Raw genomic sequence first — 15447 nt, forward strand, 5'->3', positions numbered from 1 at the left:
AATGCGAGTTCAAGCGTACTGCTACGCTATGTTCGCAAACTTTTAGATGAGAATAATCTCTCATGGGCCATACATGTCTATAGAGAGATAAACAACCCTGCTAATTGAATGGCCTCATTTGCGATCCACCACTTTAGAGGCTTCACCAAAGGCGACCATATATCAATGCCTCATTTCCTATATCACTTTTTTTTCTTGTTTTGTTGGTTGTATCCGTGCCTAGCGTGTGTGAGCTGTTGCTGTTGTACAAATAAAAAAAAAATAACTATGATATTTGACCCCTCTATTTTGCCATTACTACTCACATACTCACATTAAAGACCACAACATCTTAAAGAAAAAGATGGGTGGGAATATTAAAATTCTAGGTGTAAATATCATGTCCCTGGATAGCAACCCATCCTTCCGATGGACGAGGCGACAAGCATATCCCGCCCAACCCCTCCAAAACTGGAGAACGAGCAAAGCTTTTCAGCTCCCACTATCGCAACCACTTTATCTCTCTCTACACCACTTGCTTTCTAAATTTAAGCAAATTGATCCAATAATGCGGAGAATCTCACCACCTCGCCCCACTCAACCTAGCTGGCTTCCAATTACTCCCCAGTGCGCCGCTATAGATATCACAAATTTACGTAACCACCCTTCCAAACTCAACTCCCCAGTGCGCCGCTATAGATATCACAAATTTACGTAACCACCCTTCCAAACTCATACTACTTTTCATAATCTTTTAATTTATTTATCAAATAATTTGCCACCTAATCTTGGCATATTAAACAAAATTTTAAGAAAAATTAGAGCTCTCCAGATATGGTTCCTAACCTGAATCTAGATATTAGTGGCAAGTCTTTTTTTGGCTAGATAAATCTAAAATTTATCCTGATATATCTTTTATTATTGCATGATAGATTTCTATTTAAAAATACTTTATTACGTGGCATATTTTAGTATAATTTTATATCACATCATGACAACATAAATTTCGTGCTGTGATTGAGATTTTCTATTTTTTAATTTTTACATTTCAGAAATTGAGGACCCCAACTTTTCTCATGACACTTCTACTGTAAATCTTGGAAATATAATCAGGTTATATTTTTCGGCTGAGATTTTATTTGCTTTACAAATGGTGAAGGAAGTATTTACTATTTCAAAATAAAAATCTAAGTTGTGGAAATTTATGCGGTTGTGTATTTAATTTTATATTGATTATTTTTTAAAAAAAATTAAATAGTTATATAGGACTCAAAAAATAGCTGAATTTTAAATAAAGTTTAAATTGTTAGAAATGATGTTGAAGCGAACTCGTCATAATTCTTAAAACAACCATGCAAATCGTTTGATTAGGATATCCATAACTAAAAACAGGTTATTGTGGGCAATGTCGTCTCGACGGCGGATTAAAACCAGGGTGTTGTGAGGGCATTTAGGTGGTTTCGTTTGCTTCTTGCCCAGGCCGGTGCTCTTCTCTTCTCCTCGTTCCCTCTCTCTTCCCCCCCTCTCCCTTCCTCCCTTCTAAACCCCCAACCCCTCCAACTCCCCTGCGATTTCCTCTGTTCCTCCGTCCGAAACAGAGCACAACAACAGAGAGAGAGAGAGAGAGAGAGAGATGGTGGGAGATTTCATGGTATGTGTCGATAGGATTATCGCCCCGGCGTCCCTGGAGGCTGGCAATGGGGGCGGTGGCGGGTACGGTGCTCCGGCGGTGGATGTTGGAGTGGGAGAAGAGGGGTCTTCGGAGAAGAAGAAGGGTAGCTCCAAGAAGAAGAAGGGAGAAGCAGAGGTAACAGAGTGCAGGATATGCCAGGAAGAAGGGGAGGAGAGCGAGATGGAAGCCCCTTGCGCTTGTAATGGCACCCTCAAGGTGTCTCTCTCTCCTTCCCTCCTTACTTCCTTCGATTGCTCTCTTGTTCTTGTCATGGAAGACACCATTTTTTCCAATATTATTTTTCCGTTAAAAATTCCTTTTTTTTCCCCAAAAAATTGAGGTAGATGTAGGGGAAGGTCGCACTTGTTTTTGAATGGAGATCTTTTTTGTGAATTCTCTGAAAAAGTCCTTTTCTAAAAAAATTATGAGAGAGGTGCATTTCTGTTCTTGGGATATAGACCATCTCTCTTAATAGTTTGTTTGACGTTGAAACATGAAATTCTGTTCTTCTTTGGATATTTCTGTGTATTCTGTTTTTTTTTTATTGTGGACGCTCTATTGGTTTCGTGTAAAATTTGATTTTTTCTTCCTGATTCTAAATATCTTCTTATGTTTTTGGGTGCATTGTCACAACAGAATGTATCATGTTTCGGGTGACTGGATATCATGTCAATGTTTCGGTTTTTTTTTCTGTCGTATTGGATGCTTTCTGTCGGTTTTTGTACGACACCTTCATAAAAACTCCGTTGATTGTGATTTATTTGGTGTCTTGTTTTATTGTTTGGAATGTTCTCGTTGTTTGAAATGTGTCTCATATTCGCGTTCAGTTGCGCTTAGTTCTTTCTCCAAGATAATAATAGAGTTGTGCATAATTTTTTGCGTTATGGTTTTATGTTTTTGGGATTCTTGGAAAGATGATAATAGTAACCGTTTTTTTTTTTGTTGGGTGGTCGTTACCTCCCTTTTCATAAAAAAAAAAAAAAAAAAAAAAACCTTTTTATTTTTTTGGTTCATTCGTCCTCCTCTGATTCATTAGTTATTGCTGTTATGTTAGTCTTCTAACGGTCTTTTCTTATTCGTTGGAAACTTCGTTTTATACCTAAAATTTCTTTGTTTTGATGTCGGCTATCGTGGTGCTGTAACTGATTCTTTTGGTTCTGCATATCTTGGTCTGGAATTTTGAAGCACATGTCAAGTTGTTCTGATTTTCTTGACCAACAAGTATAACTATATATTCCTTTCTTTACCATTTTAGTTATAGAGGAGAGAGGAGAGGTAGAACACACACAAAAGGACTTGAAGATGCTTAGTGAGGGCTCAAATATATATATATATATATATATTCAAGTATTGGCAAAGGATAAGCGAAAAATCTATGAAAACCAAAAGTGGTATTTATGAAATAATTTGAAAATAATTTTGCATGGTATAGAAAGTAACCCACTATAGGCAAAAATAACGAAAGTTTTTATGAACCAAAACCTAAAAGGATGCTAGAATGCTGGTTTCAATGATTGGTTTTTGAAATTGATAATAAATTTGGTTTTCAGCTGGATTTTGTATTAGAGATGTTATGATTTTGTATTAAAGCCTGTTAGCATAACTGACTCATCTCTATGCTGTATGTTGGTAGGGATTATTGATTGGTTGAAGCAAGAAACATTAGGCTTTTTGTTGAGTTTTAGATAAGGAATATGCGAAATGGTTAAAGTAAAAAACTATAATTCTGCCATATTATTTGTAGAATACTCAGGACCATTGGTCCAACACTATTAACCAAGAATAATGATAATGATCTTTTAATATTAATGTACCAATTTTACATGGGCTTGGATTGAAGTTTTGAGCTTGGGTGCATTTTAAGTGTCAGATCTTTCTATTATGTAAGGATATCTTCTTACACACTCATACCCACATTTTGTACTGTCATTCATGTTGTATCATGTCAATACGAGTACACTAGGGTGAACAAAAGGGTTTGAGTAACCTAACAATCTTATGTAAGTAGTTGCTTAGGCAATTGCTGAAAAAATTAGGCAGGATATAAATGATGTTTCTTTATTGATTTGAGATGATATGTAATTGGTTAGGATTATAGAAGTATGACAAACTAAGTGATATTCAGTTTGGGTATTAAGTTGGGGCAAAGCCTAGTGATTACAATTATGGTTATGCATACCTTTTTAATGAAGATGCAGCAAACTTTACGGGGGTTATAATTTTTTAAATTGTCTTATCACCTTTTTTGGACCTTCTCTGAAAATTATATGTTGTGATATAGTGTGCATTAGTGCTGAATTTGCCATTATTTTTCTGCATCTGTAGATCTTTGTATATGGCGAGCCACTGCTGTTGCATTTGGGGTTTATAGTTCTGGTGTTATATTTTCAAATTATTTCTCACTTGAGACTAGTAAAAATCCTCTATATGTGTGTGTGCTTGTCCATATGCGCCATGGCCATTTTTTTCGGAAACTTTTTCTGTACATGCTTGTTGCATATGTATGACTACTGTTGTGGGATCATCCATGATGAGTTTTAATGGTTATTCTTTTAGGATATAGGCACCATATGCTTGTTTAATTTCTTCTTTTTTTTTTTTGTTTATGTTCAAAGATTGGAATCTGTAACCTGCTGATTAAATGATGTTGCTTCTTTGGATTGCAGTTTGCCCATAGGAAATGTATTCAGAGATGGTGCAATAAAAAGGGGGACATAACTTGTGAAATCTGTAACCAGGTTGGGCTATAAGCTGCTCCATCTCTCTCTGCCTCTCGGTCTACCTCTGTGTGTTTATGTGTGACATGCGATTATATCTTGTACATCTTTTATTAGGCTTTCTACTAGTAGTATTTATTACCTTCTTAAAAAGGTTACTATTCATTGCTAGCTTCCAAGGCCAGATGTTAGCAAGTAATTGTAATTTTAATGATATAAGTATTTATTACAACTGACAAGGCCTATGAAACTTGATCCTTTGACATTCAATTTTTTCTTCTTTTCTTGTAACTAGTAAACTCTATGGAATCAATTTGGGAGGCAAAATTTAAAATTTGGTTAAGATGCTGGATTTAATTGTTATTTAAAAAGAACTACTATAAACAGAGCATTAGCTGTTGATATAGCCATGCTGCTTCAAATTTTTTTGGAACTTTCTTTGTGAAATTGTTCTCATAGGGAGTGCTATGGTTTTCCTTTTTAATATTGCTGTCTCTTTTTTAACATCATATCTATTGTAGTACTTTGTGCAGCAGTTTATATGCAATTTAGTACCTCCAACAAAAGTAAGATGGGACTGACAAAGTTAATAGTTGCTTATTGGACTAATTTACTATAATTATTTTTTTAAGTTCTCGAGTTTTGCTTTTAAAGGTTGATTAAATAAATGTAAACTCATTATAAACCTAGAAAAATATGTTACAGTTTTTAAAATCATCATAGAGTTTTCATTAATTCTCATATTAACAAGATTCTTACTATTTTTTTTTTTCATTTCTTCAATTTAACAGGTTTATTCACCCGATTATTCCCTGCCCCAGAAAAGAGCTAGTTCTGATGCCATGACCATCGATATCAGGTATTACTCTAAACACTTGCTTGTGTTTTCTATTTCCCCTAATCTGCACGTCATTTCACTATAAAAGCTGTCTTATGTATCATTCAGCTATTACAAATGTAATATTCAGACTTCTGTGTTTTTTTTTCTCTCTCTTATTATTTTCCGTTCTGTATATGCTGGTTTGTGGTTGCAACTTTTGTCCGCCAAGCCTGTAGGAATTGCTTCCTTTTTTCCTTTCTGCCATGAGTGTGGATTCTCTATGACTTGAAGACTTATTGATTATGCTTTTGTTTTTATTTTTATTTTCATTATCTTTAAAGTTCAAATTGTTTCATGAGGTTTTTTGTTTTCAGATACGTGATGCGTCCTCTTGTTATTTTATCTCATAGGTTCTAGGAAGCTCCTTATGGGGATAAATAAGCAATTTTCAGGAATCTGATCTTGTAACCATTCCAGACCTACTCTCAGAAAAATCTACTACTTCTAAAAGGAACTTGTAGATATTGTCTTCACAATTGTACATTAATGAACTTCATATTACATTAAGGAAACAAGAAAATAAATCCTAAACCATGTTTTACTTATTAAATTTTGAACATTATTTTTGAGCTTTTACTTTCTAACGTAGAGATGGCAGTTGTTCTCTATGAATATTTGGACTAAAACTTGTTTTAAGATGTTTTTGTCTATCTATTTGATATTTGTTTCTTTATTTATTTTTTTCCTGAGTAGAGTTTCTTTATGTTTGTTATGTATTTGTAGAGACTATATATCATGATTCTTAACATGTCTTAGTTCCTTTTTGGTTAAGTTACCATTTAATGTTTTATCTTGAAAACTATGGCTTTAGTTGAATTAGTTTGCCATATAGCTGTGAAGTAAGATGTAGTGAAACTTGGTTTAGAGATATTGGTTTTTTGGTGTCTGTAATCAATGGATTCTGATCCACAATATGTAGGGGTTTAGAATATTTTAGATCTCCAAACAGGACTACTGCATCTGCTGCATTCTGTTACCTTCACTTTTTTTCTCCTCAAGCCTTTAAGTTATTTAAGCATTTGATTATTGCCCCAAGAATCACCATTGTCTATTTGTCTTTTAACTACTGTAATGCACTATTTCAACTTTTGTCACTTTCGCATTTGTTTTGATACTTAATTTTGCACTCTCTTCAAACCCCTCTAATAGACTTTGGTTGAATAAACTCTGTTCCTCTTTCCTGGCCTTATTTTCTTGCTGTTTTCCAGGTGAATCGATTTGTCCCTTCTGGTGCTAGCTAATAAAGTACAGAGGTGTCTTGTTTGTAGCTCCTTGACTAGGGATTACAAGAATTAAAGAAGTCATGTAGTTTTAAGTGTGCTTCTCTGTAAATCTTGAGGCTCTGCACAAAGTTTCTTTGTGCTCTAGATTTTCTGGTGGTTGATGAATGAAACCAGCAGTCCAGATCAATGATTTTGCTTTTGGTTTGGATTCCTTGAGATAAATTTTTAAAAGATGGGTTGGTTGAGGTGGATCTTTTTTATCAATGTTATCCATCAAATAGCTCAGTTTCAGAAAGCCAGTGATGCTTGGAAGCTGCAGCTAAGTCTTGTTGTTCCTGCCATTAAGCATGACGAATGAAAAATATTGAATTCAAGATTCATTAGTTTAAATGCATGACTTCAGACATGATCCTTAAGTTTGTATATTTTCATTTACATTATGCTTCTCACATAGGAGAATCATGCACGTAGATTTCGTAAGCCTGCTTTTGTGATCTGTTTAACTTCTGCTTGGGATGTGATGGGGATCAACCGGTCCTCATAATGTTTACGTTGGTTGGTAATTTAGGTATTGATATCTTTGATTTCATTTTTTAGGGTACTTAAGGATTTTACAGTGCAGAACTAGGGAATTGGATCAATACATTGGTTAGATTTTAATGACTAAATACATGTTAACAACCTTAGACTTGTTTATTGTGTGCCAATTTGAGTTTAGGCCTTTAACATTTTCATCCATTATGGTGCATCAATCTCTTAAAACCTCAAGCCTCATTTTAATGTTGGATTTTGAGGATTAAGTTTCCCTCTTATGTTCGTGGGGAAAAAGGGTTCAGCTCCAATCAAATTTAGAAATTAGTTACTACTGAAGCTCACAGTATGTTGATTTGCTCACAGTATATTGATTTGCTCCTATCCATGAGGAGGCAAACAAGGGTTGAAGCTTTGCTGCTATGTTGGGCCTTTGCCAAATAATCTTGAACTATCAGAATCAGCCTAACATGGTGAGTGCTAATGCAGGGGAATGCTGTCTTGGTCATGTGGGCTAGGTCCTCTAGCTTCAGAGCATCAAATTTAGAAGGTGATGCCTAGTCTCAGATGTCACATGTATGGGGCTAAATGGTCACAATTCCATGTGGGGGTTATGTGTGTGGCCCTGATTGGGTGTCATTTGGGTTTGATCTGCATGTAGTTTGTCAATGTCCAGGACAACCCTCTGAACGCATCTGGTGCCTCTGTGGGTGTGAACAACTGTTTAGAATATATTCCCTATCAAAGAAAAAGTTAAGAATCTACTAGGCAATGGTAGACAACTTCTAGATAGTTATTTAGAGACAACAACTCTGACCCAACTTATGCATTTTTGCTGGGTTTCATGCAACTTGGTTAGGCTCAAGATAGACATGTTGACTTGAATTCTGGACCTAAATTGATAACGCTAATAGATGCTTGTTTTCAGGTCATATCTATAAGCAGTTTCAGATTATTGATACTTGTGATATTGTTTGATGCTTGTAAGTTCACCCTAAAAATTCCTAATTGTTTTCTGTTCAAATTGTTGTGACTCTACAAATACAGAAACTTATCCTAGGCCTTTGATATTATTCAATAACCCAAATATTGTCTTAAAATGAGTATTATAGCTTATATACATGTAAACCCTATTCCCCAAAGTCCAATTTGAGTCTCCTCCTTTTATCCTCTTCCTAGCAGATATGCTGTTAATTCTGATCTCTCTCTCTCTTTCTCTCTCTCTTTTGTGCGCGCGCGCGCATTTTTGGCGATGTTGATGTCCTATAATGAGCTAGACATGAAGGATGGTATAGTTCAGATTAAATTTAGGGTTTGAATAAACTTTTACTAATGTTAATTTCTTTTCTTTGGAAAGAGGTCTTTTGTTTAATCAATGATTTTCTTCTTAAAATATTTTTGTGATCAATTTTATTTTCTGAACTATGATTCTACATTCTTGTTTTTGTGTCTTTTTTTTTGTTTAATATGAATTTTTTTCGGTCAGCTTAGATGTATCCAATAGATTGTGGCAGTATGATGGGAAGAGGGGAAGAAGGTCTTCATTTCAGGTTAAATCCTACATGGACCTGACCCATTCCATTCCATATTTTGGAGGCATAAGGTCATCTCTCTACATCTGTATTGAACTAGGCATATGCTACTTTTTCATTCAAAAAGGAAAACTCCAGCCTTGCTGAGCCAAGGATTTCCTCCTTGAGCTTCCATAACTTAAAACTTTAGAAACCTTCCATGCTTCAATTTTGCATCACATGCCAGTGTTAAGTTTCACCTAGATTATCAAATTTAGACTACGTTTTAAATGCTTAATTTTTGCTTGGTTATAGCTTGGAAGTTATATTTTTAACTTATCTGGATATATTTTTAATTTTTGAATGTCTTCATGTTTCGTAGTGGAAGAATTTATTCAAATCATGTTCTTGGAAACTGTTAAATTATTCTATTACAATTGAAAATAAGCATGTTTATTCCCATTTGGATGTAAGCTTCTAACTATTATGGCCTCAATATTTTTATTTACTCTTCTACGCAGAAATTGTTTGTCATCATTTTGTTTCATATGCGATCCTAATCTTATTGTCTTTCCATTGTCTTGCTAGACGAAGTTGGGGCACACAGATTGATCTTCATGATTCCGATTTGCTGGCCATTGCTGCTGCAGAGCAGGAGTTGATACGTGCAGAGTATGAAGATTATGAAGCTGCAAATACCAGTAGCATTGCCTGTTGCCGCTCTGTTGCGCTCATTGTACATTAAATTGATGTTACTAATTTTCTTTTGTTTCTTATTCACTTAGCACAATGGAGGCCTGAAATGGTCTATGATTTTGTACAGCTGATACTACTTTTGGTTGTTCGTCATGTTAACATGGTCGCAAGAGACGTGGGGATGGTGCAGGATGTATCAGCATTCTTCAATGTAATCTACACCTGTTGGTGCTTTGAAATTTTCGACTATGCAAATATTTTGATATATTCCATAAAACTGTTTGTTTAGAGTACATAATTGGATTCTTATGGGATAATGTAGTAGTGATTTATAATGGTGAATACTATATGTTTTGAATTATGAGATGATAGCCACAGTTGTAGGAGTCCTTATAATTATATAATGCAAATATTATGTACAGGCTCTTACTAGATTATGTTTAATAACCTAATCAAAAAATGCATGAATTTCATGGGCAGCATGTAGTTTTTCTTCCCTTTCCCTAAAAAATCTCATTCCCAATCGTTTTCCCCATTTTTTGCTCTATTCTGAAAAAAACTATCCTCATGCTTTCCTCTCCCACTTCTACTGCTATCACCTTAATCTTATCAGGAATACTTCCTCCTCTCCCCAAATGTAAGAAGTAATATGAGAAATGATAATGTAAGTTTGCTTAATTTCTGTGTATCATAAAAAGTAAATTGATTACCATCAACATACCTGTTACGTTCGTCCACATGAGAGGTGCCATATTAAAAGCTGGATTGTACTTGATTGTGGTATTTATAGTGGAAAATATATGCATTCCTGGATGAGTCCCTCTGAACTAGTTAACTTTGCTGCCATGGTTTCAGATGATGATTCTATTTGTAGGTCATGTCTGACACTCACATGGTTCAATCATTGCTTCGATTGGATGTATTTTAAATGTCATGCTGAAAAGTAAGAAGCTTACTTTCTATTTACCAATTTTCAGGCATCTCTTCAGTTTGCTGGTCTTTTTCTTCCATGCTATGTGATAGCACATTCATGCTACCTTATACAGAGACGCAGGAGGCGACAGGTATGCTTTTAAGGCTGGGTGGTCTACTTTTTTTTTGGCCCTGTGCCTTGAGGTATTCCATAGAGCCTCGAGATGTGCCTTAGGATTTTATTTTTTTTAATGAGCTACTGCTTTTGTAATACTGAAGAATGCAAAGGCACAAATTGCAAAGATTGTTTATGATTTAGATAATTTTACATCTATCCGTGCCGGGAGAAACTCTTGTTATTTGTTTTTAGTAATCACCACTTTCCTCTAATTCGAACACTTGTGCAAACTTACACTGGTTTCACAGAAAATATGGCTGTTGGCACCAGAAAAAACATGAACTTTATCTGCATATCTCTACTTTTACAAAACTAACTCTTGTCTGGATAACCAATTCCGCATCTCCACTTTCCTATGTATTCATTTCTGACCCATCTTCACTCTCTACATCTCTATACCTACTGCAACTTTGATAAATTCATTCACTTTATAAATGGACAAACTAGTTCACCAGACCAGAGTGTGTTTATCAGTTTACTTAAGCAATTAAAAAATTATCAAATCAAATAGTATCAAGTCTGTTGATAGTTTCTCTTGTGGGCTATGCATGACCAACACTAGTTCTAGTATATTAATTGTGACAGATTCATGGAAGGTGACCATACATCATTGGCTAAAGGGTAGTTTGGCGATGGCTCCAATAACTTCCCACCAGCCTTACACCATACAACTAGTTTTAGGCACCTGTGTTGCATATGTAGTTATTAATCTGTACATAAATGGTTGGGTTCTATACACAGACAGGCATGCGGAGACGTCGGTTGCTACTATAGAGAACTTTATTTTCTAGTAATCAGAAGTAGATACTAGTAGCTATATTCAGTTATATTTTTCCTGCATAATACATAAAACTAATCTCATGCCGTAACAATTGTTGAACTCTGTAATGATGTGATGATGATTTAGTACAAATGTGAAACATTTTGTGTAATAATTGATTTATATGTTGAACAAATTGATTGTATATATAACACTGCTATATGGATAGTCTTTAAATTTGGTTTTTTGTCATCAAGATGAATCCAATGGCACTTTGTTTTAGTCAACAATGCATCTCCCTGTTCAGTTGCTTTTGGACAGCCAGATATGTTGAGACAGTTTTAAGAAAGGTTTTCTATTCAATGTTTATTTCTGCAAATAACTTTCTCCCAAAAAAAAATCTACCAAGAAAACCTTCTGCCACTAACCTAGATCCATGGCCAGCTTGTGAGATCATTGAGTGGCTCAATTTAGAGCTGCTCAAAATGAGTTAGACTATAGTTTATGCAGCACAGTTAACTGCATTATCATATCGCATGCATTTGTACTCCACATTTTCAAATAGCTGATCATATCTTTTTTACTTCATAAATACTTCAAATTTATTGTAAACTGTTTTTAAATTCCCATTTTATAATTTCCATTGCAGGTCTAAGAGGCCATGGAAACCTTTGGATTTTACTCGAGAGCTTGTCGTTTCCCAACTTGAAAACTTTTGGGGTAGTAATGCTTTCCCAGGTTTAATGCTGAGTCCCCACCAAGACTGGTCGCTTTTCCTTTTCTACGAAATGAATCGGAACTGAGTTCCTGAGAAATGGTGGTTGTTACCCAAAAATTCCTGCCTCAAGAAAATGTATATATGGAATAGTTTCTCAGTGGTTTGTGGTTTATGTGATTCTCCTCAAATCAATATAGGCAGAAAGATTTGCTTGTCTTCAAGTTACTACTATCTCAAAGATTGTCACTCTTTCCAAAGATGTGCAAAATTGTGTGGGTGGTGCTTGATTGTTAGCAGTGATCAGGGCAACAATCTACATCTCGACTTCTTTTTACCTCAATCAATTTCTCAATTCCATGGGAACCCTTTTTTGTTTGTTATTTAAGTTCATGATATGGATTCTCAAGAGGCCCAAATCAATGGCCCATGTTTTTGTTTTTCTGTTTTCAAGAAGACAAACAACCATGCATTGAATCAAGATGCATGGTATAATTGAAAGGGTATCAATTTGTTAGTCTAATGTATACATCTAACCAATGGTTTATGTTGGCAAACACCGTAGGCTGATAAAATTGTCATTGGTCTTGATCAAGAGATTTCTCAGTTTTGAATTTAATTAGGTTTCCCTCGTGTAACCTTCAAGTTAAATATAAACTCAACTCGATGCCAAGGTTAGTCGAACCAGTTTGGTAGACCATAAATTCAAGTCTTTTAGGAGGGGGCGAACTGGTTTGATTCACAGTGGTTCACAGTATTTTTTGAAAATATTGGATAAATTATGCTGGTTCAGTGCCGATTCGGTTTGGTAGGAATGAATTCAGTAGATTTATAGATCATGCTCAATATTGTATCCTTATTGCTCCTAACCAAAATTAAGAACACGATTTTGTTCTGTTTATAGTTTTTATAGTTGCTTCGAGTCTGGTGACACTAAACATTTGTTTTCTTTTTCCACTTAATTTTTATTGCAGGAAAACAAGATTTAAGTTGTTATGGAAATCCCGTAGCTCCATGTTGAAACAAACAATTACCATTATTTCCAATTTTTATGCTTTTATTTACTGCAAGCTATTGGATGCCCAGGGCAGTGGGTATGAGCCTTTCCAGCTGTATCCATACACAAACTAAAAAGAATAGCCCCAGGGTACCAGAATTGGATGTGCTGATTTGATAAACAGAACTTGAGATCATCGAAGATACTCTTTTTCATTGTATAGTGTGCAATTATTTGCCTTTGCTTGCCTCTATAACCCTCTTGAAATCTTTCCTCCTCTCCCACCTTTCTTCTAACCTACTGGGGTTTAGTGCTTTTTTTTAAAAAAAAAAGTACTGAAATTTAGATTTGATGGAGGTCTCACGAAATAATCAAAACTGCTAATACTACTATTTCCGAAATCAATCCATGGAGAGTAAAATATTTCTGACCGAACTCAAAAAATGAGACTATGTATTCAAAATCTGGTCATCATAATCTGGGGTAGTGTCCTCTGCCGCAACCTAGGTGGCTTTCTTTCTCAAGATGGGCAAGCACAAGTGAATATTGTGAGATTAGTCTACATAGCAAGAATTAAATAAAAAAATTACAACTTTTTTCTCCAAGCATGTCTACTTTGCAAACATCATGCAACAACGATCCATAATCCTATCAAAAAAGAATATTGAAAGATATTATTTGGATTTTTTAGCTTTATACAACTGTACAGAATTTATTCTGTGTTTAATTGATGTGGAACTAAATACACACTCACGTAAATTCTTACAAAGTGTTTCATAGTATCAGAATCTCCGAGAAAAATCTTAGAAACCCGACGTGCTTGAGGAATTGAGGCCTCTATCTGATTTGGAAAGTCTGGAGGGGTATTCTGCTAAGAACATTTTATCTGAAGAAGTTCTATGGAGACAGAGTTCAAGACCGTTGTGGCTTAAAGAAGGTGATTTGGATACGGCTTTCTTTTAGAACACGGCTAATGGTAGGAGGAGGTTTAATTTCATTAGTTAACTGTTTGTGGATGGAAGAGCTACTTCTGATGAACAGGAGATTGTTGGTTCTTTCTGTCAACAATTTTATTCTCTCCATGGTATATCTAGTGAACCTTCAGGGACAGCTGACTGGAGTTCTCTTTTTCCTGAGGGTGTGTTGACTTTGAAAGAATTGGATAGATATTTCAAAGAAATGATGGCTATTTTTAAGCTTGGGGCGGAGAAATCTCCAGGACCTGATGGTTTTCCATTACCCTTTTACCAGAGGTATTGGAATATTTTGAAAGACACTATGAAAGTCTTTGTCGAGTTTGAAAATGGTTCACAATTTGAGTAATATAGATTTCACCCATGTTCTTCTTATTCCAACTAAAGGAGCTAATTTGGACTCATCAATCCATTGAATGGTATTTGTAAGGTTATAACTAAAGTATTCGCAAATAGATCGAAATCTGCACTGAATAGTTTAGTGCTTGATACTCAAGCTGCTTTTGTTCAAGGTACATCTATTCTTGATTGCTCTGCAGCAGCTCAGGAGATAGTTTCTTGGTGCTCAAAAGAAAAGAACAATGGTGTTTTATTAAAAGCAACTTCTTAGGCGGTCTTTGATAATTGGGGTTGTTTAATTGAGTTGCTTCTTGTTGTGAGAATAAAGGATCTCGGACTTACTCCCACATCGATTAGATAGCAGAGAGGTTTGTTCCTTAAATGGATGGGGGCAACCCCTTTCTCTTCAGAGGCGCCTTTTAAAGGGCAAAACCGTGAGGAGGGTTTCGACCTGCTCCAAAGCAGACAATACCTCTGAGGAGAAGCAGTCGCCTCCACTGTCTGAGACCGGTGGGAACGAGGTCGGAAGGCGGCAGATCCCTCCATAGCGCTGAACGCGCGGGCTGGAGGCCGACCTCACCTTGACCTCAACAATGGTGCTTTCATTGAGAACCCTTGACCCTGGCACAGACCCCTTCGCTGGGGGGCTATGTTGTGGGAATAAAGGGTCTCGAACTTAGTCCCACATCGACTAGATAGCGGAGAGGTCAATTCCTTAAATGGAGGGAGGTAACCCCTTTCTCTTCAAAGGCATCTTTTAAAGGGCAAAACCGTGAGGAAGGCTTTGACCTGCTCCAAAGCGAACAATACTCTGAGGAGAAGCAGTCGCCTCCGCTGTCTAAGACTGGTGGGGACGAGGTCGGAAGGCGGCAGATCCTTTCGTAGCGTTGGATGCGCGGGCCGGAGGCCGACCTCACCTTGACCTCAACACTTCTTTATAGAGTGTTTTCTCAAATGTGGATAAATTTGATTCAAATTTCTCTCATGCCTGGATTTCCAGCATTTTTATTAAAGGGGTCCCAAACAATGTTTGGGATCCTTTGTCACCCTTGTTTGTTTGTTTTGGTGGCGATGTTTAGGGGAGAATGTTGCCGCTTGCCAAGAACGATGATGGTCTTTCAAGAAATGTGGTTGAGAGTAAAAAGATTCTAGCCTATACTGATGGAGATAATTTTGAGCAGATTGGTAATGTTATTCTTTTTCTTTTTAGAAGAATTGTCAAGACTTCAGTCATTTTAATGGATGATGATCAGTGGAATCTTAGTGTCTCTCTCCGTTGTATTAGTACTAGAGTTTATATTTTTTTCCAATCAAGTGCCTTGGCCTGCCTTTAAGACCGGATAAACTTCATAGGACCGGCTTT

At 36.0% G+C, this 15447-nt stretch overlaps 1 protein-coding gene across 1 annotated transcript; it reads left to right on the plus strand.

Annotated features, from left to right (window-relative positions):
- Nucleotides 1-1407: 1407 nt before the first annotated feature.
- Nucleotides 1408-12291, plus strand: LOC103707761. Its single transcript, XM_008792382.4, has 7 exons — nt 1408-1867; nt 4318-4389; nt 5160-5227; nt 9102-9249; nt 9337-9420; nt 10187-10273; nt 11709-12291. The coding sequence occupies exons 1-7, from the start codon at nt 1613-1615 to the stop codon at nt 11712-11714; spliced, it is 720 nt and encodes a 239-aa protein (XP_008790604.2). The 5' UTR covers nt 1408-1612; the 3' UTR covers nt 11715-12291.
- Nucleotides 12292-15447: the final 3156 nt, after the last annotated feature.

This window comes from Phoenix dactylifera, chromosome 7, assembly GCF_009389715.1.
Source record: "Phoenix dactylifera cultivar Barhee BC4 chromosome 7, palm_55x_up_171113_PBpolish2nd_filt_p, whole genome shotgun sequence".
Taxonomy (NCBI): domain Eukaryota; kingdom Viridiplantae; phylum Streptophyta; class Magnoliopsida; order Arecales; family Arecaceae; genus Phoenix; species Phoenix dactylifera.

Excerpts from the sequence above, each read along its gene's own strand:
- LOC103707761 (XM_008792382.4), top strand. The coding sequence starts at position 1,613 with ATGGTGGGAGATTTCATGGTATGTGTCGATAGGATTATCGCCCCGGCG. Across the intron at positions 5,228-9,101 it reads GCCATGACCATCGATATCAG|ACGAAGTTGGGGCACACAGA; the intron begins GTATTACTCTAA and ends TTGTCTTGCTAG. Across the intron at positions 9,250-9,336 it reads GCCGCTCTGTTGCGCTCATT|CTGATACTACTTTTGGTTGT; the intron begins GTACATTAAATT and ends GATTTTGTACAG.